This window comes from Bombus affinis, chromosome 8 (genome assembly GCF_024516045.1).
Source record: "Bombus affinis isolate iyBomAffi1 chromosome 8, iyBomAffi1.2, whole genome shotgun sequence".
Lineage (NCBI taxonomy): Eukaryota > Metazoa > Arthropoda > Insecta > Hymenoptera > Apidae > Bombus > Bombus affinis.
This window is the reverse complement of record NC_066351.1, coordinates 10875245-10902028: the sequence shown is the minus strand read 5'-3', so window position 1 is coordinate 10902028 and position 26784 is coordinate 10875245. Positions and strand designations below refer to the sequence as shown.

At 42.3% G+C, this 26784-nt stretch overlaps 3 protein-coding genes across 4 annotated transcripts in view; 1 reads left to right on the top strand and 2 right to left on the bottom strand.

The window, feature by feature from the left end:
- LOC126919609 (phosphatidylinositol 3-kinase regulatory subunit gamma) overlaps window positions 1-2230 on the bottom strand; it is a 36906-nt gene extending 34676 nt beyond the window's left edge. For both annotated transcript variants that reach the window (XM_050729037.1, XM_050729038.1), the window contains exons 1-5: window positions 2076-2230; window positions 564-1373; window positions 373-486; window positions 210-299; window positions 90-137 (exon numbers count right to left, since the gene is read on the bottom strand). In XM_050729037.1, the coding sequence (XP_050584994.1) occupies window positions 90-137; window positions 210-299; window positions 373-457 (223 nt within the window). In that variant the 5' untranslated portion in view covers window positions 458-486; window positions 564-1373; window positions 2076-2230. The remainder of the gene's footprint in view (window positions 1-89; window positions 138-209; window positions 300-372; window positions 487-563; window positions 1374-2075) is intronic.
- Window positions 2231-2859: 629 nt separating this feature from the next.
- Window positions 2860-5177, top strand: LOC126919620 (armadillo repeat-containing protein 6 homolog). The gene is made up of 5 exons (XM_050729074.1): window positions 2860-3132; window positions 3594-3925; window positions 4001-4296; window positions 4376-4641; window positions 4735-5177. The coding sequence occupies exons 1-5, from the start codon at window positions 3016-3018 to the stop codon at window positions 5098-5100; spliced, it is 1377 nt and encodes a 458-aa protein (XP_050585031.1). The 5' UTR covers window positions 2860-3015; the 3' UTR covers window positions 5101-5177.
- A 2033-nt stretch (window positions 5178-7210) lies between these two features.
- LOC126919613 (thrombospondin type-1 domain-containing protein 4-like) overlaps window positions 7211-26784 on the bottom strand; it is a 39808-nt gene continuing 20234 nt past the window's right edge. Inside the window, exons 3-19 of the mRNA XM_050729053.1 lie at window positions 19159-19234; window positions 16629-16780; window positions 15517-15619; window positions 13877-13979; window positions 13309-13481; window positions 12712-12916; window positions 12443-12609; window positions 12173-12266; window positions 11996-12068; window positions 11672-11880; window positions 10783-10915; window positions 10440-10689; window positions 10079-10255; window positions 9837-10001; window positions 9529-9705; window positions 9242-9407; window positions 7211-9159 (exon numbers count right to left, since the gene is read on the bottom strand). Coding sequence (XP_050585010.1) covers window positions 9041-9159; window positions 9242-9407; window positions 9529-9705; window positions 9837-10001; window positions 10079-10255; window positions 10440-10689; window positions 10783-10915; window positions 11672-11880; window positions 11996-12068; window positions 12173-12266; window positions 12443-12609; window positions 12712-12916; window positions 13309-13481; window positions 13877-13979; window positions 15517-15619; window positions 16629-16780; window positions 19159-19234 — 2542 coding nt within the window. The 3' untranslated portion in view covers window positions 7211-9040. The remainder of the gene's footprint in view (window positions 9160-9241; window positions 9408-9528; window positions 9706-9836; window positions 10002-10078; window positions 10256-10439; window positions 10690-10782; window positions 10916-11671; window positions 11881-11995; window positions 12069-12172; window positions 12267-12442; window positions 12610-12711; window positions 12917-13308; window positions 13482-13876; window positions 13980-15516; window positions 15620-16628; window positions 16781-19158; window positions 19235-26784) is intronic.

Genomic DNA, 26784 nt, shown 5'->3' with positions numbered 1-26784 from the left:
GTATGACACGAACGAATTGCAAGGTAATCCTTTAAATTTGAATTACTATTGCAGTAATATTTATCGTAAAAAATATTAAAAGGACTCACCTTTACACTTAACTCCCACTCTTCCAGTGCCCCAAACATAATCGTCACCTATAACAATCAGTAAAAAAATAAATATAATTGTAAAAAAAGATGTAGCTCACAGAATACTGTGATACTTACAATGCTTACAAAGGATAGGGGTTAAAAAATATATATCTATGAGGACGTGATTACTCTTGGGTTTTGTATTAGAAGACTCGGCTACATATACTGCAAGAAAAATGACAAATTAGTACATATTTTAAATACTTTATACTTATTGCAATTAGAAATTATCAAATACCGAATGGCCTATTGCTGAGGGTTACATAAGACAACTCTTCTTCATTATGAGTGTCTAAGTACGGTGATAAGTTTCCTTTCAGCATTAGGACTTCCTCGCGTGTACCTCCAACGTCTGAAAATAAAACGGTCGTTGTTTTAATCATTCGATTTTATAAATTTAAGAGCTTAAAATCTGAAAAATTTTCATACCGGTACAAAGTCTTGCTCTTAGGTCTCCTGTCGCTCACACAATCACGAGCGCCGTTTCTCTTTCCTCGAAAACGGAGAGTTATCCGAAGTTTATTAAGAAACGATCACATTAACATATTATTTTCTCCATGGAAAAATATATTAGAATTAACTCATTTGTCAGTCATACATTGTATGTAAACACAAATAATTTTGCACAACACTATAATCACAGAACATAATCTCTTCTGACCGTTGTGCATCCTCTTCTTAGACTTGATACATTTTTATCTGACTTTATTTATACCATTAATTGTGTCAGAACAGATTCTTATTCAATAATCGATGTACACTAGTTAAAAGTATTTGTAGCAGTTTGAGCATCATTTAAAAAGTGATTTTTATCATTTTATAAATTTGATTTTTTTGTTGATTATATGTCAAACAGCACCCGAATTATTAAAAACTTACAGTAACTCTTTTTTAAGGCTACTCACGTGTATGTATAGAATTATATTTAAAAATCTTGTTTGATAAATATATATAATATATGTATATATATATATATATATATATGTATAGCAATGTAAATGATGAACTATGATAATTTGAGTGTCGGCTCCTCTGGACACGCAAAATTTATCAAAGTAACTTGATATGAACACAATGATAACTAATCATGCATGACAATGTGATGTATCATGATTTTATCATTCTTTCTTGTATTTCTTTTGTGGAGATCCACAGTTCAAATATACCTCTTCCTTCGAATGAACATTTATTTCATGCCGTGTCATATCCACTATCGCCTCTACAAGCCTAATGCTATTTCTGAAACAGAAATAATATTTATGAGATTCTTTGCACAATTCTTTACAGATAAATTCATAAAATATCATAGCTACACTTCATAAACCAATGTATTTTTTAGTATGTGAAAGCATTAAAATTACATTAAATAATATATACTAAAATATCTATTAAATCAAAAATACTATGATAATCTTTACAAAGAATACACAAATTAACTTTTTATGATGGAAAGTGCAAAAGGAAAATACGAAAAACATAATATCTATTCAATGAATGACGTGAATGAAGTACATAGCGTTTAAAAGTGGCCAAGTTATAATCAATGAAATATTATAATTTTATGAAACTCGTTGCTCTGTTGCACTGAAAAAATTAATTTGTAAATATCACAATTCATTTTGATCACATGGCGACTTTTATACGTACAAAATTGTATAGTGCACGCCTTTGATGATGAATGGAACATAGCGAAGTTTACACGCGTGATAAGTAAATAATCGTAAGAGCAATGTTTCTTGAGCTCTCATAAAGCATTCACTTTTCAGATGCACGTAAAAATCGTCCCGTTGCTAGCACAATAAAAAACACAACGCCCGAAAGTGATTCGGAAAAGATTAGGCTTCTTACGGGCAAGAAACTCAACGGAGCTATCGGTGGGGATGCGAGAACGAGACTTGACAATATAGTTATCGTGTAGTCGATAAACGTCAGAAACACTACCTTCACACTTCGGTACATCGAATTCTTGAGGTTTTCAATTCCGGCTGCCAACAAATCGACGAGAAAACTTGGAAGGATCAAATAGTAAGTGATAAAGAATTGTTTCCCTCGATCGCAACACGTACGAACACGGTTAGGCCAGGCCAAGCAGCTGAGGGCGCTGCAATCAATCATTGCTTACGTTTTGCCAGGATAAGAAACTCACTGGTTCAAATTTATTTTCAATCCTCTTTACCTCCGTTACGTCGATCATTTAAATATGTTCTGGTAACAAACATAAATAATTTTATTTCTGTTAAAAATGAGCAGATTGCAAATGAATATATACATACATATACATATATATAATTTCACAGTATTGAAAGCTTGCGCCAAAAGTATTAAACTGACACACAATCATATCTGTGATGTATTAAGCTAGATACGCACTCATTTTATTTGCTCTCATTTTTATATATGTATATTTTTTATATTGCTAGTATGTTGGTGAACCCATCGTTTACATTCGAAAATCATTTCTTCAATTAATGTTGATCAAAGATATAGTAAATTAATTAATATTAATTATTGAATAAAATTATTGTTAACCGCTTTCACGTTTCTTTCATTAAGATAATATCGAAACAAATTATTGTAAAACACGCAGTTTTATAATGTAAATGGAATAAATATAGTTTACTCTATTTTAACGAATCTAAAATATTTTACTTTATTTTAATAAAGCAAAAGTAGTATCTTAGGGTCCCTAGATTTACCCCCACCATTCTGCGATCTGATCGTGATAGGTATATTATTCAGTATAATGTATTACAGAACACGATCAGATTGACATTTGTCTTTTTGCTCTCACGTGGATAAGGATAACACATATCGTACTCTCGCAAGACAGCATTCATTTCCTAATATAGAGATTCAGGACACGGTGAACAAAGGTATAGCAATGGTTCGCGTAATTACTCAGGAAACTTACGATGAAGTTGTTAACGAAAATATGGAGCAATTTTCGATGACTCCTAAAGAAGCTATAGAAGACGCGGTAAAACAATTCGAAGCTCAGGTATTCAGATTTGTTTATTTCTGTTTTTATAACTTAGAGATTTGTGAAAAGCGCTAGTTCATTTGTTATGAAGTCTACTGCAAATTGTATAATGTGTCATTCAGAAGAATAATTAAAATTTTAATGTTATTTAATACATAGAAGTTCTTGAAATTGTAGTTGAAGCTTAAACAAATAGTGCATCTATACTATTATGTTAAAGGCATATTTTCTATTGAGTTAATTGTGTTTCATAGGTAGTGATTGTACGATAATAAGATCAAACTTATATTATTTTTATATTGTTTGGAATTCATTAATGTCTTTTCATACTAATAGCTAACTACCATATAAATATCAATCTTTATTACACTGAATTGATTATACATTTCAGAGTATGATGTGCAAGAATACTAGAATTCAAATAATCTAGCACATGTTACATAAGTACATGGTTGTTTTTATCACCTCTATTTTTATAGGGTGTAGACTTGAGCAACATCATTAAAGATTTAATTCTCAATGATGATAGCGAATTAATCGTATCTTCTTTGAATCAAATTAATAATGCTATAGAGGATCAGAATTATGATAATGTTCATCATACATTAGACAAATTGAGAAATGAATTAGACAAAGATATTGCACGTAGAATATATGCTGGAAAGAAGGGGGCGTATAATACTTTAATAAAATTAATGAAAGCATGTCTTAATAATGCTACTATCATAAAATCGGCATTGAAAGCTATTACTTCATTAATGAATGGTAATCCAGACTTGTTGAATGATGAGGGGATAGCCTTGCAAATACAGTAAGAAGTTATTATTAGTTATGATCAGATGTAATGGGTAATAGTTCTTCATCTGTACATTATTCCATTTGTTAGGATTTTAGATAGATATCCAGATATCTCAACATTACAATTACTTTTACGGTGGATAAGAGAATGTTGTATAAAACATGAGCTTAATAGACAAGGTATTTTTAATGCGGATATCTTTAACAAGCTTAAAAAAATATTGATTCGTGATGATACGTCTGGACCTGAGTTAAGAGATGCTTGTGCTGTAATTAGAGCCTTGGTGTTAGATGATGATATTAGACATGAATATGGAAAAGCTCATGAGCACGCAAGTGTTATTGCAAAGGGAGCCCTCAATGTCCTTACTGGGTTGTTGCCAAGTAAATAGTATTTAATCGTTTCTGTGTTTAGAAATAATTGTGTGCATGATGTTTTAACATTGTATTTTATTGTATATAGGATATAAGAAAGATAAAGGGGTCGTGGGTGACTTAATGATAACTTTAGCGGCGCTAATCGTGCGGAACGAATTTTGTCAGGAAGTAGAAGATGCAGGAGGGCTAAAGTTTGTCATAGATGTTATGATTGATCATCCAGATTCAGAGAAATTAAATTGGCAAGCCTTAAAATTGTTGAAAGCCCTAGCTGGAAATGACGATGTAAAGTCTCATATTATAACATCAGGCTGTGGCCCTTTGATTGTCTCTGCCATAAGTAGAATGAGAGTAAGTTTGCATTTTTCTGACGTTGCTTTTAATGAAACACGTTGTCCAGTAATTAGTTTAGATCGTTGTATTAAAACGTTGATCACATCATAGGAATCTGAGTGTGTAGTGACCGCAGGACTTGCATGCATTTCCGCATTAACACTGAGGTGTCCCTCAAACGCTGGTGTGTTTTACGATTGTGGAGCGCCGCTTGTAATCGTAGACGCGATGAAAGCTTATCCTAAAAGCGTGACTCTGTTGAAACAAGCTGCTTGGGCTATACGCAATATGTCTGTACGAAATAAGGCAGAATGTTCAGAATTTATTACTCATGGTATAGAGGACGTCTTGACAAGTGCCCTTAAACTGCACGGTTCTAAGATCGAAAGTGACGTGAAGGCGGCTTTGAGGGACCTGGGACTGAAAGTAGAATTGAAAGAACGATGGACCGGTAAAGGTGTATCCATGAACAATTAATCATCGTCATTGCAACCATATGAGACTTGAAAATGTTTCAAACATTTTTTACATTTTGCTTGAAAAAATGTCAAATATATATATCAAAACTTAACAGCTGATATTAGTATTTTTCATAGCACTCGTATTTATATAGATATTATATATATATATTGTTTTTTTAACTTGTTTTTTATATACTAGATATATTTATATGTTGTGTATTATTATAAATTTATAATAAACTTTTATCTTTAATACGATAAAAATGTGATTGATGATTCACGATTGCGCATGAAAACCACTCATATAATTCTTATCGGTGACAGCTTGTTTGCTGATATTGTTTCAAAAAATCGGATTTTTATAGTTTTATCTTTCTTTTCTTTTTATTGAACAAACACAAAATTTTGTTTGCCAACACAGGAATAATATATTTCCGAAAAATTGAGATTCGGTTAATAACAAATACGCGGAGAATGTATCTTATTTGCTAAACATTTCAGACAAACTTTTCAATTCGGTTACCAATCTGATTCAGTATTTTCGTAAAGTATAAGCTCGATTTTCAATATTTTGTCATTTCGGATTTTCGAGGTCCTTTTGAGCAACGTCAGGTGTATAATATACATGTATCCGATTATTGGGAATAATATCCGAAATTACATCCACGTTTAAACACGTAACATCCATGTATGATGTACACTGTACAACATTGAATTTTGCCGATCAGTCTATACTCTCCATTTTTCCTTTACACATCTTTACAACAGATACAATGATAAACCATCGGGAAGAAGTTTCCATAAAATTACCCCTCCGACTGTTTTAACAATAGTGATAAATGTACTCGACGTAATAGATATTGTTCTCAATAGGCTTTAGTAAAGATTTCAAAGATTAAGAATTAGAGGGTTAAAATTGATGAAAACTTCTCATTTTATAGACAATGTTCTTTGAATATCATAGAATACACATTTACGATGAGGAATTGGCGCTCGGTTCGCGGCAGTTCCTTACATCGATAAACCATTGTTAATTATTCTTCGTTGTACTTCACTCCTGCAAGAGACTACGATTATATCACAGTCTTTGACGAGGTCACATTTGCTGGCGAGCTCTATACGTCTCGAGCGAATGTGATAATACAATAAACATACCTTTATTTACTAAAAGGTGATCGAAAGTAGACGCAAAGTATCGTGAGATCGAAAATGAATCACAGCTTAGATTTCTACGTTTACTTTCATAGATCCAAGTGTACTTTTGGTTAAAGCAATCGCGTAAGAAAATATATATATGTATATATTTGAAAGAGATCTACTAGAAGGAAATATAAAAACAGCTTTTGGAAAATGAATTTTAACTACGCTGCTATCCTATTAATCCAACGATCCTTCGATAGCTAGAATCGGTTTCGATTTGTGCAAGTGATCGTTTCTAAGTGTAGAGACAAACGTAATGCTCGTGTGAGTACGTTACATGGTGAAATGTATACACCGCTTGTATCTCTACGAAACGCATGCCCACATCGTAAGGTACTTGAAACTTTTTTTTCTTTTTTCAATGTTGCTCGACTACTCCTTTTCTATTCCTATCCTTGCAACACAAGTCAGCACTTGCTGGCCATTTAAATAACATACCGTAGGTAGGGGGATGCCCTTCGCCGAGACACGTACATTTACCATTCATGGTGCGCGTCACAGCCATAAATATTAATACTCAAATAGTAAACGGGATACGGTACAGTTATAGGTATACAGATCTACTGTAAGAGCGGACGTTCGGTTGAGCAACTTTTCTCCAATCTGGCACGAAAGTCATTACCAACCATGTAATTAGATGCGTTTTGTTGAATCGGTAATAAGTCTGTAATTAGAACTTGCGGAACTGTTTCTCGTACACGCATGCAGTACACGTATTTCGGATCGGTAGCTACAACGTGCGTATAACAAACAAAGACTAGCGAATGAACAAAAAGAAAAAAGGAAAAAAAAAGGAAATCGAAAGTAAAATGGAAAAGAATCGAACGAACGAGAAGAATAGAAAATTCTACCTCGTCTAAAATAATTCGGGTAATCGACACTTACCTGTGAATTAGCCTGTGTCGGTGTAAAGTAAAGAAACGATACAAGGAAAAACGGAAAGTTTATTGAAACGAATTGCAACAGAAATTAGAACAGCTTCTCGAGGGACACAAAGCGGGCTCGGAGTATGGTACGGTGTTCGCAGATTTCCTTGATGTTGAGAAGGCAAACCGGAATGAGATTTAATTGACACTGAGAATTGATTGCCCACGCAGTTTTCACCAGGTTTCCGTTAATCGTTTGAAAACGTTACCTACTTAAAATTAACTCAACGTCCATATATCTTATAAAGGTGTTTGTACGCGCGATTAATTCATCGATTAATAATACGTCGAAAACCTCTCGCGACTTCTACCAGGGACGACGAAAATTAAATTCGATTCTACGTATACAGTATACCAGTGACTTTATACTTTCTACACAGAGACAAGCGTATATTTGATTCAATACCATTGCTATAGTTAATATCCTACGACTATGCTCGCATATTAAGAACAGGCGAATCAGTTGACATCGACCACATAGAACGACGAATACACGAACGTCTTGATACTTTTTCGTGGTTAGCCCGAGGTGAAATATTTTCCTAGAGATCGAACGCGTTTCTCGAACTCGTTCCTCGAGGCAGCAACGTTAACGAGGGGAAAGGATGTCGACTTGCTTCCGGTTCGGAGTTGCCGTGCTGTCCTTGTCGCGGATGAATTTGTTAATAAGTCGGGTTCGTAAATCAAAATCGCCAGATTCGTTCGACTCGATATGTTAATTAAATGCTCAGATAACAGAAATTACCCGCGGCCTGCATCCATCGTGCTACAAATAGTCTATACGGGCATATAAATAAAGTTTTGCAACTAATACAGCCTACCTATCGAAGTACATCGAGAGCACATGCAGCCGTATCGATCGACACGTTTTGCTTCTTCTTTTCGCGGAGACACCGCAGGCAGCTCGTGTACTCGCTCGGAGCTCGTTTCGTTTCGCGTGTCCACGCACGCTTGTCCAGGCACAAGCTCGCAGGTTTACCTAAATGGATACATGGGCGTACAGGTTTCACGTCGAACGCGCATGCAAATGGGACCGCAACTCATCCAGGGGCGTAACAATGATAATCCCTCGTTCCTTGCCGACGATCGAGCGTATTTATCGGTCCCTACTAAATCTACGGTATCGCAGGATTTCGGAAAAATTCGATAGCAACTTCCCCCGTCCATAGCCTTTATCGATACTCACATGCTTTTGCTTTAGAAACGTTTGCTTCGCTCTCGTTCTAAACGCACGACTCGAGATTTCGAAGTCGAATTATCGGTGTCATCGGTCTTGGTCGAACACGGCGGAATTGGAGTGCGGGGCCAAGATCGATGCATTGACAAAATTACGCCCCTGCAGCTGGCTGTTCACGCGGTCACACTGAGAGATATCTACACACGCAACATACGTGCATACATGCCGTACGATACGAGTTTCTGGTGCACAGACGCATCATGCTGTCTGGCGTTCCATTTACAAACGCCCTCGGCACTCGTTTATTCTCGAACGACTAGTTGATTCTTCTGTACTAGCGAATTTTCACCTATTTTCTGCATTTTCGCGGGTAATTAAATAATCGTACTTCGGCAACGTGCCGCGTCGCAATAAGATAACAGAGGGAATAAAGGTACGCGGGGTTAGCTTGTTATCGCGTTAAATAAAATTATACATGTAATAGGGTCGTTCCTTTGTCACAGTCTTATTGGTCGCTAAAATCCCCCGTTCAAGTTTCCCCGTTTACATTTAGCTAAGGGAGGAAAGCAACGAGTTTAATCGAACACAAAACGGCCGCGACCATGGTGGGGTGGACCTGCCTGAAACGGTGGCTTGTTCTCGCCGCCGAACGACTATTCACGACACCGACAGCACGAATACTTGTAGTACTTGATGCGGCACAGACCGTTCTTCATGACCAAAGCACAATTTGGATGTTTGTCGACGCACTCCGACGACGCCTCGTAAGCTTCTGAAATTGTCAACAATTTATGGACTCGTTAACACGCGTTGCAATACGAACCGAATGAAATACGAAGGACCAAAAAGCTTACTTTTCGGTGGTTTGCTCGACGACGGAGGATCCTTTTTACACGGATCCAAACTGCACTGCTGGTGGCCGCTAGGTTTCGCAACATCCTCGCAATTCGAGTTGCTGACACCCTCGAGAATACAACGAACCAGTCTGGTTTGCACTCCGGTGCCGCATGTCACCGAGCACTGAAAAACCGTGTTGGTATTTATATCCATATTTATATGGGTATTTATATCGCAAAGTCAAAAAGTCACGGTGGTCGAGCGATCGTAAATCTACGCGGCCGACTCGACTCTGGCGATTTACCTTCGACCAGTTCGAGGTGAACCATGTCGGTGTACACGCGCTCGCCCTGCATACTTGTTCGTTTGCTGGCCTCGAACCGTTGCAATTGCTCGCCGGCGACACGACTAATTCTTTGTTCGTCCTTGCAACGCAAAGGACTTCTCGATACTGGACACCCACTCCGCAAGACACGGAACACTGAAACCATATTTGTCGATGCATGTTCAATCGAGACGATAGCAACTGATACGGTGGCGTCGTTTTGTCATCACCAAAGATCCGACAACGAGCCACGAGAGTTACTCTGTGTTTGGTTATCTGTTACTAACGAATGACCATGGACCGGTGAACCATTTGGCGCTATCGCAGTTCGATTCTCTTCCGAAACATTGTCTCTCCGTTTCCGGCCTCTCTTTGGGATTGCAGAACAGCTCGCTACCATCGGCACAGGCCACTTGCCTCGTTTCCACTCCGCTACCACATTCTGCCGAGCACTGAATCAAAGATAAAGAGACGCGTTCGGTGGATATCCCGTGTCTTACAATTCTTCCTTTTCGATTATTGATTTTACCTTGGACGACCATTCCGAGTAGAGCCAAGGAGCACTGTGCTCGATCCCGGTGCGCATACAAGGCGCGGATTCGCAGATTTTCTGAGAGTCGGGTTTGTTGAACGCGGAACAGGCATCCCCAGACGTGATGCATGTCACCGTTCTGTTACGAATTCCCGTTCCACAAGTTGTCGAGCACTGAAATCGTAAAAGCCCGCTGAAACCGTGTCAGCCGTTCGAGTACAAAATGCATTTCGCTTAACCGTTGCATTAGCCGGGCTTCGGGCCACTTTTCTAAGCGAAAGGAAGCGGCAAAGCTACTTTACAAGGAGCGCTCTATCTGTATCGAAGGGAAAAAAGCAAGAAAAAAGGAACGACATACTGGGCCCCAGGCGCCGACGTCCCATCTGGGTGTGTCGTGCTGAGAGTGCATGTGCCTCAATTCCGGACCGTTCGTGCAAGCCGGTTTCGTACAGGTTTCCACGCTTCTAAGGTCAGGCGGTTGTACGCACGCACCGGCTGCCACTCGCATCGTCAAATTCGCATTTAGTTCCTGTACGCACTCCAATTTCCGACTCCTTGTCCCGATGCCGCAGCTGACCGAACATTCGCCCCACGGCTCGGCCCTCCACCTGCAACCACGTACAATTCGTTTGCAAATTTAATGCGCGAGATCGTTTTGCGAGCTAATTTTCGAGGCGAATTACCATAAGAAAGCGAATTACCTAGGCGGACAGGGGTTGTCGTTGCAACGCAACGGGGGCGGTTGTTGCGGTTTTTCCACGTTACGACAACGCTTGTCGTTCACGATCATCTGCCTGTTCTCGCGGAAGCACTTGAAGATCGCCGTCTGAACGCCTAGAAACGGAAGTGGCATTTTAACGCTATCTTCTGTTTCTTTTTACGATTTTCCTTCGAACGTAATTCTTCCGGTCGTGTGATCTTCGCCGAGATCGCGACTTGCTCGAAAGGATCGAAGGGTCGCGCGGTATTCGAGGCCAGTTATCGTCGTTGTCGAGAATGGAAATTAAGAAAGGGTCCGTGACAGCTGTCTCGACGTTATCTCGGACTCGCCCGTATGAGCCGTCAGTCTAAATGAAAAAAATCTCGGTGGTCCTGGCTTCGCGATGCGGCATCGGACACGGTCGCGTGTAAACGTTCCGACGTCAAAGAGAGAGAGAACGGAAAGCCAACCGCTGGAAAATAATAACGCGAACGTTGGTCACGGATGTGGGGCTTCCTGCTAATAAATTTCATGAATTGGATGGCACTTCCGCGATGGCGATGAGCGAATCGAGCGTTGTAATCTCACGGCCCTCCGAACTCCGGCGATAATACCGAAACGAACGAGTCTCGGCCGACTTCCCACGCGCGTCTCGATTAGTCGAGCTGCTTGTTCGTTCCTAAAGCTCGTTTTAATTGTCCGCGCGCTTTTTTCCTAATTGTCCGTTTAATTACCGTGTCCGAAAAATCGAGCTCGTGACCCCATCATCGGTTGAAACATTGATACAGATTAGAATCGTGTGGGAAGCGTTGGAACTTCGATTATGGCAACATCTTCTTTCGTTATTCGTCTTACGAAATAAACGACGAAGAAATTGAGAAATCTCATACCTCCTCCGCATTCCTTGGAGCAAGGAGTCACTCCGAACATCTTCCAAGAGAATCGCATACGTTTCTTCTTTTTGTTCTTCGATTTTGGCTGATCTCCGGCCATCACCGTGGTAGGCGAATGCCTCATCTCTTCCTTCCGTCCTTTCTCGCGAGCCCGTGCTCGATCTTGATTATGAATCGTCGGTGATAAATCTGCTTTTTGATTGGATCTGAAAAGACGAGAGTGCTGTCTACCTTGACGTACGAATCGTTTCGTTCGACTAATTCCAATAATCGATCTAGATAAAATAAATTTAACAGGTGTAAATATCTGCGAATATTTACATTCTAGAGACCGGAAAGGTTGGCCGGATGCGAGCATCCGAATCGGGGATTTCGTTGCCGCGATCGACGGATCCTGCGAAAAGGGCAAGATACCAAATCATTCAAAGATCATTCTGTGTTTCGCCCAAAGTCAGTTACATAAAGGTATCGTCCTGAAAACCTTCCTCGATGAATTACCTATCGGAAAGAGCGGCGGTGCTATCACTGGCTTTCCATTGAACGGCATCATGTATTTGTAAAGCACTCCAGGGTTCATTTCCTGCGCCAGAATCTGGAGAAGCGATTTAAAAGTACAATATTCGCGACATCGACGTATGACATCGCGGTTAAAGTACAATATCAAGTCGAGAAACGATCCCCGATGGAAAAGAAAAGAAAAAAAAAAATAGATGGTCGATCCAATAAATTCGAACGAGTGAGATATCAGAGACTTCTTTATGGGCGTACCTCTAAATGCAAAGAATCGTTCAGTGGCCCGGTTGCCAAGATACACTCCATGCGGTTTTTGTCACCCCTCTGGTATGTTAATGTCGTGCCAGCCGCTTTATAAGTGCCGCTTGGACTGTAAGCCAAGGGTCCGTTCAGGATGTAACTACCGTTGCTGTCTTTCAACGCTAACACATCGGATTATTCGTTAACAAAGCATGGAAGGAAAGAGGCATTGCTTTCATAGCCCCAAATAAACGCGGTTTCGAGCGTGTTTTTTCATGAAATACCTAAGAAGTTACTACTGAAACGTAGTTCGGAGATGTTGAGAGACATGGCGCCTTTCGGGATGGTGGTTACGGGTTGATGACCCCTCGGCAGGATTGGTTCCATAAAAATACCCTCGTACAGTCTACAACCTTTACCCTGACCACCGCAGACACCACAAGCGTCCATCGTAACGCCGGAACCTACCACACCGTCGCAACCCACGGACTGTGAAAAAAAAGAAGAGTAAAAATATACAAGCACTTCAAAATGGACTTGTGTTTTATACCGTGAGCGTAACACGACGTTTCAACGATAACAGAAGGGATTAATGGGCTGAAACAATTCGAAAATTAGCGTGAAACGATATACCATGGAACAACGGGAAGCAACGCAACGCGAAACAACGTCGAACACAAGAGACGGAGAGAAAAAACTAGCGGAACGAACAAAGGGGACACGGTTAACTAGTCGCGTCGCGATCAAATCGGCTGTAATTAAAAAAATGCAAAGGGAAAGAAAAAAACGTCGCGCGCCGATTTGGCCGATCGCATCGACGAGGAACCACGATTAATTTCCCGTCGTGACGTGGAGGAATACTTTGGTTTGACTCATCGTACCTTGCATTGTCCAGCGACACAGAGCCATCGGTCTGTGCGTTCCATAGAAATTCCGGCATTATGTCCACGAAGATTCGGAGCGTCGCAGGGTGCGCCGTCCATTACTGCCGGTTCAAGCGTTGCATAAAAACGCTCGCCAACGGCGCGGCAATTGAGCGCGCAAGAATTCGGTACTGGTCAACAGTAATAACAGTTTTAAAAAAAAGAGACACTGGATCCTTTTAAAGGAACGACTCGTGAAACGTTCAATTACGCGAGATAAATTTATAACGGATGAGTAGTTAGAGAAAAAAATTGAAATTACACGGAGCAATTTTTATAATGTCATTTCTACGTTAGTCATCATTTTCTTGTTTTAACTCTGCCGCAGATTCGAAAAGAACTTAAAGTAAGTTATCTCGATGATTTTATTTCGGTCATCCCGTACAGGAAATGCCAAACGCTGTACAAAGCTGACTTGAAACAGACGCGTTCGAAGCGTACCAAGGTAAGTACAATACAACGTCGTGCTTTAACACTAAATTGTCGACAAAATGGCAAGACGAAGCTTGCAGCTACTTTAGCTTACCGTCCAAGAATGGAACCCAATCGTAGCTCTCGCCCTTGTAGTTTCTTCCGTTGTACTTGGCACATTGTTCGGCCCGCAAATCCTCCGGGAAGTTCGGGCATTTCTGTTGCAAGCAATGGCTTAATTAAACTCCAGGTAATTAAGGATCGATCGTTGGGAAAGTTGTTACGCTGTCACTTCGGGCGTTTGACGACCTCCGGCTCCATCGAAATACGAGAGAATTTTTTCCAGAAGCATTTTACGATTTGACAATGAGAAAACACCGGGGAATTTTTTGCGCTACGAAACGTAACACGAGAACAGAGGCCGTGCGAATTTCTTTAAATTTCCACCGAATTCCATGCATGTATAATGGATTTCAGTGGCTTCAAAAAGGAGCCGCGCACTCGGAACGAATACACTGAAACGAGAATACCGACGCGTACGTAGAGGAGAAGCGTAACCCTGGTAATTTCCGGGTGGAAGATTAATTACCGGCCAGTAAAACCGTGAATAGTCTCGCATGTTTGTAAACCACCGTTTCCGAGGTAAATCTAGCCGAGTCGTGGCGCCGTAGCGAAAAAAGAGACAAGTGGTTAACATGCAAAGTTTTTAATTGCAATGGCGCGTTTACGCGCAGAAAATTAACTAGCATGCGTTCAGTCGGCAACAAGCCGTAAAAAATTTGTCTGCTTCGAAACAAGATCCCTCGGAGTAAGCAATTAAAATTTACGCTCGTCACAAGGATGGATTCATTGTCGACTACGAGTATCGTGTCTAGATCAGTCGACGAATGATCGATTTCGACGATGAATTTTCAATTTTTGATTTAATAAATTCATTTTCGTTCGAGACCCTTTGAACCCTACGAACGTACGTGCACGAGCAATTTCAAAGGAATTCCATTCGATCGCATATTCGAAATGACCAACGATTCGTCGATTCGAAACGCTTTGAAATCAAACCGGAAGTATTGATTTCACGAACGTGAGTCTTTATTATACACATATACATAGATATAATAGTCACAGGTATCTTTATATCCACGAAGGCCTAATTATCGCTGGCGAGTACCTGGACAGAGGCCAAAGTCGTCCATTACCAACGAGTCTTTAACTCCGCAGGTGGTGATTATTCTTATGAATTTTAAACAACACCGGTGTACTTGGCTTAGCTAGCCATATAAATTGCCATCGTGGGTATCCTTAATTGGCCTCTGCGATGATTTGTTCGCGACTCGTGACGTACCGTCGAAAAGAAACCCTCCAGCGATCTTCGATATGCATCTGTTCTCTATGCCTGCCTACGACCCCATGATAGATGCACTTACATACTCGCGCTCACTGTGTTAATGCAGCTCTTCCTTGTGTTGAAATCTTCTAACGATCCTTCTAACGAGTTGTGCGCGCTCCACGCAAAATTCAAGTGGCAACGGAGATGTGCCGCTTTTTACGATCATTAGACAAAAAAAAGCACAAGTCGACGATCGTTTCTGGTTATTCGTTATTTTACTGCGAGTTCTGCTTATTAATAACCACGCTGTTAACCGAAAAAGTTCACCACGCACGGAGTCATTGAAATACAAACGTTAATTTATCACGCGTCTAGACAGGACGCAAAGGCGTAAACATCGATTCACATTACGTGTCGCGTTGATTTACCTGCGTGTTGCACGTGTGGTAACGCTTGTATGTACCGATGCAAATGGGCCGCGAGTTGCTCGTGCCATTCTCCGAGATAATGCTCCGCTTCCTTAACAGTCGCCTGAAACAAATCGGTCGCATTACTCCTACCTATCGACCAACGATTTATCTCTGCTTTCCATACACCATTTTCGCGATCTTTAACGCGTTTCATGTTCAACGTACTTTTCGGTTAGAAGGCAGCAAGAGTGTATACATCGAACAGTGCACGTACGTGCATCGCATTAACGTTGCCTATTTCAGTCCCGTTTTTTATCGTCACGTAAAATTCATTCCACTTGAAGCGTGTATTTTTCTTTTTTTTTTTTTTTTTAACGGATGAAAGACGTTTATTGATATGTTATTTTTTTCTCTTCTTATCTAGAAACGATTACGGAACACCTAGAGCAATAAAACGCACAGACTTTAAACGTAAGACAGGGGAGAGTCAAAAAGTTTTTCATTTATTACCGTCGACTGACGGGAAAAAATATTTTAACGGTACAACAGGTCTTAAACTATTTTATCGCCGGTCGAGAAACTCACGGGTCCATCGATAAATCCTGCGCAAAGTCACGTAACCGCGCAGGTAGCGTTACAGAGGTGTAAATGTCAGCGACGATAACACGTTTCGGGGCCGCTCGCGCGACTCGTCGGCATGCCAGCGTGTAATCTTCCTCTGCTACCGATCTGCAATTTGCTCGACACTCGGTGCTCTTCGCTCGTATACTCCAAGTGCTACGAACGTGTCAAGCTTCGGAATATCAAGCTCACAGAGACCGATCGATTCAGGGCCAGAGAGATCTCGCGGAAGGGAACGGCAAAGTCTATGATTCTCGTATGGCTAGGACTAGGTGTTTCTTGGACCGTTTCGCCAAGTCATGGAACGGTTGCTCACGATCGTGGGTCGCGCGAAACGTTAACGGTACCGCGAAACCTGTGATTATCGTCGAAGCTGATCTGAAGCGCACGATTCTCTGCTTTGCGATCGATTATTTAATCACGTTCCACTCGTTGCGTTCTGTTTGAGAGTAATTCGTACGAAAAGCGCAGCAACTTCGATGTCGCTTAAGAAAATATATTTTACTTACTGATACGGCACGCATTCGCGAGACTGCGACTGAATACCCGTGCCACAGGTCCGTGAACACTCGCTCCAAGCACTCCACGGTCCCCAGGTTCCTCTTATACGATTATCTCGGCCAAGATTGAATTGAGTCTTCTCCCGTAGCATGTGATAGACCTGGAAAAGATTTCAACGCGTTTGTCACCGTCGTATCTCGATGCCTGGTCGATGCCTCGTCGATTTTCAATCGCGACGATTCACGGCTGGCATCGAATTACTCGTCAAAGCTTTGACGCAGACCCTCATTACGCAGTGCAGTCATTATTCATCGTCTCGTGTGCGAGGAATTTGAGACGTTATGTAATCACGCGCGGGCCGCGATATAATTAATTTTATTAGAAGCACCTTCGGATTAATCAATCAAAGGGTGGCGAACGAAATTGCCTGATAATCAAACGGCAGGTCCTCGCGTTGTAATCCAGCCGCGTTAATTACAACGGAGCGGAAGAAGGAGGGAGAGGCAGTAACTCTGCAACGACGAGATCCGAACTGTTTGTTCAATAATTAATATCGGTACTTCGGCACGATTCAGATCACCCGCGAGGCCGTAATTAATTGAAAGACGGATCTGTGGCGCCGGTCAATATTGGTACGCGGATGTAAAATCCGCTGGTGCTCGTAACCGAGCAAATCGCGGAATACGTCATTCGTTGTTCACTGAAAATCGCCATTACACGAAAAGATCCGCTATGGAAATTGGACTAAAGGAAAATTAGAACGTTTCTTCGGTCGATACGTCTCGGCCTCTAATCGCGTTGAAATTTCGAAATTAGCTTTCTAAGATTAACGACGCACCATTTCGCGCTAAAGAATGCGAATTTAATGGCATCTCTAATAGCGCGTTGTGAATTGTTGGCGAGCCGCGATTGGTTTCAGCGCGAGCCCCGCCTCAATTCAAAATTCGAGCGGCTTTCAAAAAGTCGTTAACCCGTTAAAACGAAGTAATACTTGCTTGATGACCGACATTAACTCCGGCACGTTAATCGCGCCGCGCATGAACTTGCTTCGTACACATGCGCGGCAATATGCGTATATATGGAGAGAAGGAAACGCGAAAATACTCGACAAAGGGGTAACAGGGGGGAGGGCTGGAACGGTCGGCATCGCGCAACGGCCTGAATAATGGAGCCGCGTTTCAAGAGTCTTTCCACGATGAACGATCTTAATCTCATTGTCCCGGGAGCTTTCAAAGGGATCCTTACCGGCGTAACGAACGTCTTTACGACGGATAAGAAGCTCGTATTACGGCAACGTTTCATAAGAAGAGAATTATAGATAGACGGCGGCGGCCTCTTTAAAAATTCGCCGAAATTTTCAGAATTATTTGGAACAGATTACTATCCCGAAGAAAGTCCCTCGACTTCGTTCGCGAAACGAATATCAAGAGACAGAGAGAGAGAGGAAGAGAGACTCGCGTGAGGAGAATACCTCCTCTTCCCGGTAGGTACCTCTGATACGGTAGAAAGCTGTAAGGTCGCGCTTGTTAACGAAGAACGATTGAAATTGGCCGGTCGACCAATCATTACGATTAACTGGAACGATCGTTCAAAGTATGTAAGTTTAATCAACGATAAGCGCCGTTATCCCGGTTGCTCCGGGTTCAACAGGTTGCCACCAAATTGTCGGCATTCTATGCCGGTTAACTAGATCGATTGAAAATTTTACAGATTAGGCTCGATGTACACAGAGGTGTGTGCTTTACAACGTAGACCGCGCGTGTAGAGCTAACGCGGAGTACAATCGTGTATCGCCCTGCTTGTTAAAAACGACCGCGAACCGTCGTAAAGAAACGGCGGATTGCGCGAGAGCGTTAAATGAGAACGTCCAATGTTTTTCTTTTTTTTTTTTTTAATGTAATCTTCACGACCAACCGTGATGATCTCGAGGCCAAGAACGATATTGCAATATTTTCCAAAACAAACGATCCATTTAAACGACCAGAAGAAGTCGATGTAACAAGAAACGCGATGTCATTGCGAGAGCTGTATACACCAGAGTGTTAGCGTTTCACGCTCATCGTTCGCCCGGCCTTGAGGATGCAGCCAGCTCGAGTGTAATTTAGGAAGTTCCTCCAGTGTCAATTAATTATCCTCTTCGTGCCACCCAGAATAACGTCTACGTAATTGCTTATTAATTCCGGTAAGTGGATTAAATTAATATTCACCGACGAACCGTACGTTCAAGATAAAATATCTTAATGAACGAGATAGCTATGATAACGTTATTATGGCAGTAAGTTAAACGGCAAGAAGTTATATATTAAATTATCCTGAAAATCCAACTTGGACGAGCTGCTTTACTTAATGAACATATTCCGAAGGAGATCACCTTTCGCGTATCCATGTCAAAATTAAAATACCTTCCACATCTTTTGTAAGTCGTAACAGATGTAATCGGAGCTTCCGAGAATTACATCCTTTTCGAATTACAAGGGTCCAAAGTCGACGGATCGAGTAACCGATACTACATCTTAATCAACCATAATGGAAAGTTACCTCGATGGGATACTTGTCGGGCACGTGGGTAGAGGAGACACTGGCCGCAGTCAGCATTGTCAAAGCTAGAATCGATCTGAAACAGAGATTGCAAAGATGCCTTAATTAATCCGACGTAATGGAATGCAATTTGTTATCGTCGTTGTCAATCTAGAAGCGGTTTGCACGAACGGTCGGCGACTGTTGAACCGAGCCAATTACCCCCTTATCGCGTAAAATATCTATCTTTCAGCTGGCTTCAACGGGTTAGATATTTCAAGAATGTGATAATCTTCCTCGGATGAGTAACGTTGCATAGTATGACGATGTAAAACACTGCCTGTCTGAGGGACTGGATAATTCTGCATGTACATCGCCGGGACTCGTTAATGCATTCGTCCCCTGTAAATCATTTACCAACGAGGAAAAAGGCAAGAAAAAAAAAAAGACAGAAACTAAAGGATCGAGACAAGGATTAATGGTATCGATACGAATAGATCGTGTTTAGATTGAATACCGAACAAACGAACGTGTCTTGCTTCCGAATGGAAACTCGCGATTAATCGAATGTACCCCGCTGATTTATCCATCGCGATTCCAGATTAATAACGACTGACCGGTAACTTCGCGCAGATGCTGCGCTTGCATATTTAGAAACACGATCAAGGATCGTACGATTACCATGAATTTTACGATATTAAAGTTCAAACAGAATTAAACTGCTCTAAATAGCGATGAAAATCGCCACGAGAATCCTCCCCTCTCTCGGGCTATGGCGTTTTTAGAACGATTTCACGCGAAACGAATAGCCAAGCATGTGTTCTCCATCATCCACTTCGTTCTTACGGTGGATAATCGCCGTCATAGATTTCAAAAGTTCTCGATTTTCACGGCACAAATGGCGTGCATGCATCTAGAATGCGAAGCGTATAGTACCGCAGCGGCCAGGCGCCAGTTCGTTTTGCCATGGTAATTATTAAAACTGCACCGGGGATGCATCTACCGATCGGGTAGGAGAAATAGGCGAGGAAATTGAAGAAGAAGAGGGGATGAATGTGTGACGGAGAGAGAGGGAGAGAGGGAGAAGAATGGAGGAAGGGAGCAAGAGAGGAACAGCGATGCTGGAACAAGTAAACTGTGCCACTAAGCACTAATAACGTTTCACTTGTTGCGTTTTCTTGGAAAGCTTAATTAATCATTACGCCCCTGTGTGGCGGAGGAGGATACTAAAGAGAGAGAAAGAGGGAGTACAAGAGAAGAAGGGTCAGGAGAGTCGGACCGCCCGCAGCCACTGAAGTAGTCGCCTACTCGCGTGCGTGAAACGCACACAGAAAACACGTGTAAACGCACATTACTGCGACGAAATCAGAAAAAGCCGCGTCGCGGCTTTCCGCGCAATGTTCTTGCGGATCGCGTGTATGGCTCCGTACATACTGCCCCGTGTAAAGTAGAATAAAATTAATAGTAGTACTCTGGCACGAGGGCCGGTTTGCTACAAGTACCATTTTAAAGATGAAACGAGAAGTGGTCGGCTCGACAGGTGTACAGGAGCTCCATTGATCATCAACGTTAAACGTCGTTCTCGTCCCGTACCAGATAAAGACGAGTGTCCTGTTTCGAATGAAAACTTTCAAGATTATTTCTCGTCCAGACACCGTCCGTGACAACGCTGGAACAGTTTTGGATACCCCTCGTTTACCTTAACCTTGAGCTTTTAATCGTAGAGAATTAAATCTTAGTAATGATCAAATAGCTCGTACAAGTATTCTATATCGTAAAATGAGAAAAAAATAAGGAACGTTTGAAGTGACGAAATGCGAGAAAACAGGAGGACATGAAAGTATACAGAAGGAAACGGCAAAGCGAAGCGTGAGAGCAGAATCGAAGAACGTGATTTGCAACAATGAAAAGGTTATCGTATAGATTTACAATTACCAACCGCGCAGCTTTATTGTCTCCCTATTACGACGATCAATTACCTCGTAAACAAACATATATCGCGCTCCCTATCTCCATTAGGTATGATTATTGTGAATTACAGCGATGTAGTTTATTGAATAATAAACGACGACAGAGCTAGACTGTGTGTCTCGGTATGCATAGCGCCTAAGAAAGGGACGTTCACGGTGCACGCAAGCGGCGCGATGAAGCATTGCACTTGCCTGGAACTGCTATGGCTAGCCGCTCGAGAGCAATCGTGTCCAGCCGCAACGGCGAACACGTGTTCCTCGCCATTCTTTGTAACGCTAAACAGATCGCAAGATCGCCGTAAAATCGTTGAACCGCTCTGTTTCAAGCTACCCTTCTTGCTTCTCGTTTTCTCGCTTACACAACGAATTTTTCTTCCCGGTAAGAATTATCGCTGTCTTCTCGGTATTATCGCTACAGCGTGTACTTCGTAACCAGACAATCGCCGATCGTCGCCTCGTTTTATATCTTCGAAGATATTTCCAAGATATTCGAGAGAAGTAGAACTTTTCACTCGAAATCGCACTTATCTGCATTTTCGTGTTTCGCGTACTAATTATCGTCGTAGCGACGCCTCGGCGCAAGATAAATAGGGAGAATAATATCTTGCGTTATTCGAATGACAAAAGGTTCGACTATATCCGGCGTTGTTCGTGGAAATCGTTGAAATTCTTTGACTCGACGTCTGCCACGGGCTGTCACCTATCGCGCTTGTCCTCGAGCCAAGGATTCTATGCTTGTAACTAGCGCATCAAGAAACGCGCGTGCACTCTTTATTCATCGGTTTTTAGCATTCCTACGCCATTGAAAACAAGACAGACATTGTTTATCGCGGCATGTAACGCACCGACTACAGCGATAGCCAAGTCGTAACGGGTCGTAGATACGACCCTCGACTGTGAGATCTCTCGCTATAAGGTCGATACGTTCGAAGAAAAAAAGAGGAAAAGTAGGAGATGAAGAAAACAGCTCTGGATTGCGTCGCGAACACACGGTCTGATTTACGTTCCCAGATCTCGTCGAACGCTTTTGTCGAGGATCTCGCGGGAACATGATAATTTATCCGATACTGATATTTTCCCGGAATTTCACGAATCTGTACGGCTCGCCGAGCAAAATTAATTTTAGCTGGTGCAATGATCCGATAATGATCCCCGCGAGACAACGATTGCACCCGATTAGCAGTCGCTCCTCCCGGAGATATTTCATTGAAACGAGTTAGGGTCAGTGAACACGGGCGGGATGATAGGGTGCAAATACCAGATTCAACGTGACAAGTACGTATGATCAGCGACCAACGATAACATGAACTCGATATTTTATCGACCAGCATAGCCAACGAACTTTATCGACGTCTTTTAATATATTCGAGGCCGGTATAATCCGACAAAACTGCTCCCAGTAGCCGTCAATGTTTTTGCAATTATAACTTGTAGTTTGATGTGTCGCGCTATCTTGGTTATGCTATATTTTCATTTTCTACTTGGCTCTGAAACCTTCGTGTCTTAAACAATTTGTTCTACGATTCGTTTCTTGCCTGTAATCTAAGAAAAGTTATCGCACGATTCAACGTCTGAAAGTCTATAGAGACCGATCGTTAACGTTTAGCGAAACTTCATTAATCTCGTCGAGGAAAGGTAGGATATCATCGAACAGCAAATAAAAGCATCTCGACCAATAACAATTAGTCGCGATAACAATGAAACGGCGCTCTCTCCAAGGACGACGTATAACTTTCCAATGCTCGGTGGAATTCGTTCGATAAATCGCGGCGTTTCTGCGGGCAAAAGGCGGATAAGAATAACTGACCGGCCTGGCGTCGCGGGAGGCCGGCGAAATCATTTTAACCACGGTGGTCCGAGACGAGGGATTTTCGTCTCCAGCAGGGGGACCAGAGACGATACGTACGCGCCGGACACAAAAAAGAATGACCGTGAAATATGATGCACGATACACGTACAGCATTGTCTCGGTAGGCTGTTGAGCATCTCCGGCGTTAACCGAGGGAAAGGAGCAAGAAGTCGCCCTCGGACAATGGGGGCGTGAGTCTCGAATGGCTCCTCTAATGATACCGGAGCACCTCGATCGAACAGCGTATAAATGCAAGCGTTACTGCAAAGCTGCGAACGTTCCAGTTTACGCGTGCATTACCGCGCACGCTCCGACTTCTTTTTCTTTCTCCCTTTCCTTTTTCTCTCCCTCGCTTTCTCCTTTCCGTTTGTCGTGTTTTTATTGAAAACGAAACAATGGTATCACGAGAATGTGAGAATTTGCCACAGAAAGTACGACAGGTAGAGAAGCAAGTATCCGGAGATCTTCAACACAGTCGGTGTTCTTGTTGTTACCGGTTGAAGCTTCCGGGTATAGGCCGCGTCTTTGATGGGATGTTATTCCGACGTTTCATTTCGCTCAACAAGGGATCATGGAGTCCCTGCGATGCGAACGAAGCTGGCTATACCGCTGGTAAATCGTTGCAATAATACGTAGACATATGTTATACAGCTTGAAGCCATGTCTTATCGAAATGTAGAAGAATACGGTGGAAAAGGAAATGAGAAGGATTAGGTAGGTAGCTGTAAGGAAGGTAGATCTACACCTGATAAAGCATTATGATTACTCGAGAGATTAAGGCACGTGGAATGTATTCGTACTCGACGAGAATAATTGGTTTGTCACGAACTGTGGGAATTTTCGATGTTGGCTAGAAGCAAAGGAATTCGTTGCATGTAAAATGGCATAGATGCGATCGAAACATCGTCGTTACTGTCGCGTTGCTGTGTCAACCGAGAGCGGGGAGGTGTTTTGCGACGTTGTTATTGCACTAGAACCCCGTCACCGTCGGTTTCCGATAACCAAGCCGCTGTCACGCTGCAGTTGCCGTTGTTGTCGCCATAAACATTCTACCTCGTTCGTCTCGTTTCTTCTCCCGTATTCCTCTCTCAGTCCCTCCTTCGTGGCGTGCTTCTAGCTTTCTACACGTCGTTCTCCGTTCTGGTTGTCTACCGTATTGTCGCGCATTTTTCTCTTGTTCCTCTGATTCATCGTTGTCCCCATCTTTTCTCGCGAGTTCCTCCGCGATGTAAGGCTCTTCCGTCCTCGTAGGCTCGTTCGTCTTCCTCTCGCCTCGTTACATAGTCGGGAACAGCACCGCAGGCGCCTTCCGCGTGTTGATACACGCGAGAAGGGTGGCTGGGAAAATCCTCCGAGCGCCAGCTCTATTTTGAGGAAGATTGCTGTGAACGTGGTGGCGGCGGCTCGAAAAGAAAGCAAATGAGTCGCGGCAGACGTGTACTTTCGACTGCAGGTAGGTAGCAGTTACGGAGATAATTCGTTGCAAAAATTTTCTAACGACTCGTAATTGAGGAAAATCGACTGCAGCTTCTCCGCGTACATCGGTGAGAACTGTGTCGTTGTAATTTTCTCCAACGATAGAACTGGTTCCCTAGAAATTCCTTACAATTTAGATTTTCTATGGACAGATCGAACAATCGACTTGTAAAGAAATGGAAAAATAGGTGGAGGTCGTCGGTGTTTGATGTAAGAATATCTGATGCTATTCACAGGAAACGAGCTGAAAACGCGCAGATGGCACGCGGGACAATGCTTCTGGTTGAACGGACCTTACCTTGTAACAGTTAACGCATTAATAAGCGTGGAATCAGGTCTTTGATAGTCAGTACAAAAACCGTATCGCCAAACACGTTTCGGCTCTCTCACCTTGACTGCGACGCCACACGAAGGTAATCGGCGTACAGCCGCGATCTGTCCGCATTTTTACGGGGCAATCACATTTACGCGATGATACCAGAGCGGTACGTGCCAAGGCAAATTTAAACAGATGGGAATCGCAACGTACGCGTACGTGGAAGCTGGCTGCTCCTCTTTCAAGGTCTTCCATAACGACCCTGGCGGTCTCCATAAATCGACTGGCTGGTTAAACGAAAGGGCAACGTTCCAAAATTGCTCTGGTTAATTATCCTCGCCTTGGCGACGACCAGCTGAGAAATAAAGCTCAATGTACATCGCATGAACAACGACGTCTCCCTTTGGCGAGCCATTCGCAGTAAACTCTCCTAATCGATTTATACGACGCGTGTGGTCTTCGTGAAAACGTTGAAACTTGCGAATATAATGACGGACTGCTTGGAATTTCGTTGGATATAACGTTTTTATTTTTCATTGCGACGATACGCGTGTTATCGGCATAGCATCTTTGTCCCGGAATCCCTGACGATAACACGTTTTCCGATAAAAATAATTAAATTCAGCGCACGGTATCGAAAAATTTCATTGAATTAGCATAGCCCATTCGCCTCTGTAGTACGCTGTCGCGTGTAAATGCAAATACTTCCTCTTCTATGTCCGTTGGTTTATTAGTTTCGTAGCACAGGGCAGGATGAAAAGGATATAGAGTGAAAGCATTTCTCGACTCCGATGCGGAACCCACGTTTCAACGATGGTTACCGATCGATGCCGTTTCCTTTTTACGACAGTTCGAACGTGAGCTCCATAATGAGGAGACGTAACGCCGAAGATTCGTGTCACGTTTCTCGTATTGTTCGTCTTAATTGTACGTAAAAAGAAAAGTACATATTTAATTATCCTGTCCATTTAGTTACGCCGGTGATACCAATTTCTTTACATCTTCGTTAAAATCTCTGGGCATAAAGCATCCTAACTATCTTTTTCTTCCTTCGCAAACTTTTCTCCCTTAGAGGATCCGTAGACTTTAAAAGCAGAGCTCGACAAATCATTTTCGTGACGTTATAACGCGACGAGTTCACTAAGAAATTCTTTGCTAAGACGTCGGTACATAGAGTCGTGAACTAACAAACGTAAGTGGATGCAGTGGTTGGCCAGTCGTGAACTTTGCGTTCCATCGATCGTTATCGATTCATCCGAGCTTTTTGCACAGCGCTAATCAGCCACGAGTTGAATGTCGAGAAGGAATGAAATATAAGAGCACCCCGATTGACCCTTTATAATGCTCGTCTCATTGTCGAGTCTAATCGGATGATCTATGCATGGTTGCCCCCGTCGCGGCGGAATCTTAATTCGATAGCTCTTAGTATTAATAAATCTCTATCGGGAGCTGATCGTTCAACAGTCTTAGAGAACGCGAATTTTCCTGCTACGATGCCGTGCAATAAATTCTCCTACTAACGAAACTCCGTTATCCGTCTCGAGTGTTGCGTCTTGTTATCGTCCTCGCAGAATCGACATAGCCGTTTCATTCAATCCTCTGTTATAGCGAGTAAGTATATAATACCTTGTAATCCTCTCTAATGAGTTTATTTTTTGAAGACTGAGGAAGCAAAAGTACGGAGAATAATTCTCGAGAGAGGATCAACGAACAGACTTGGTCGATCGATCAAAATAAGTTCTAAGTAGAAGGTCGCGTCAAGACAGGCCACTCATCAAGAGATTTTCTTTCGACTTGGCCGTACCGTGATCGCCAGTGCGAATCATCCCTTAAGTTCGATAGAGAATTTCAAAACTCATTTAGATATAGCGCCTTTTTCAGCCCGGGCACGATAATGCCTATCGTGACATGCCTATAAATACGATGGTGTTATTAATAGAAGCGTGGGAGGATGCGAGAGTGGTACGTGAGACGAATAACGAAGCCACGACATCAACTTTCTCACTTGAGAATGTGCGCCGATGGACCAGGTGTAA

What these genes read in the sequence shown, in the direction of transcription:
- LOC126919620 (XM_050729074.1), top strand. Translation starts at nt 3,016, where the DNA reads ATGGTTCGCGTAATTACTCAGGAAACTTACGATGAAGTTGTTAACGAA. An exon ending in GGGATAGCCTTGCAAATACA is followed by an intron (nt 3,926 to 4,000) that starts GTAAGAAGTTAT and finishes TCCATTTGTTAG; the next exon opens with GATTTTAGATAGATATCCAG. An exon ending in CCTTACTGGGTTGTTGCCAA is followed by an intron (nt 4,297 to 4,375) that starts GTAAATAGTATT and finishes TATTGTATATAG; the next exon opens with GATATAAGAAAGATAAAGGG.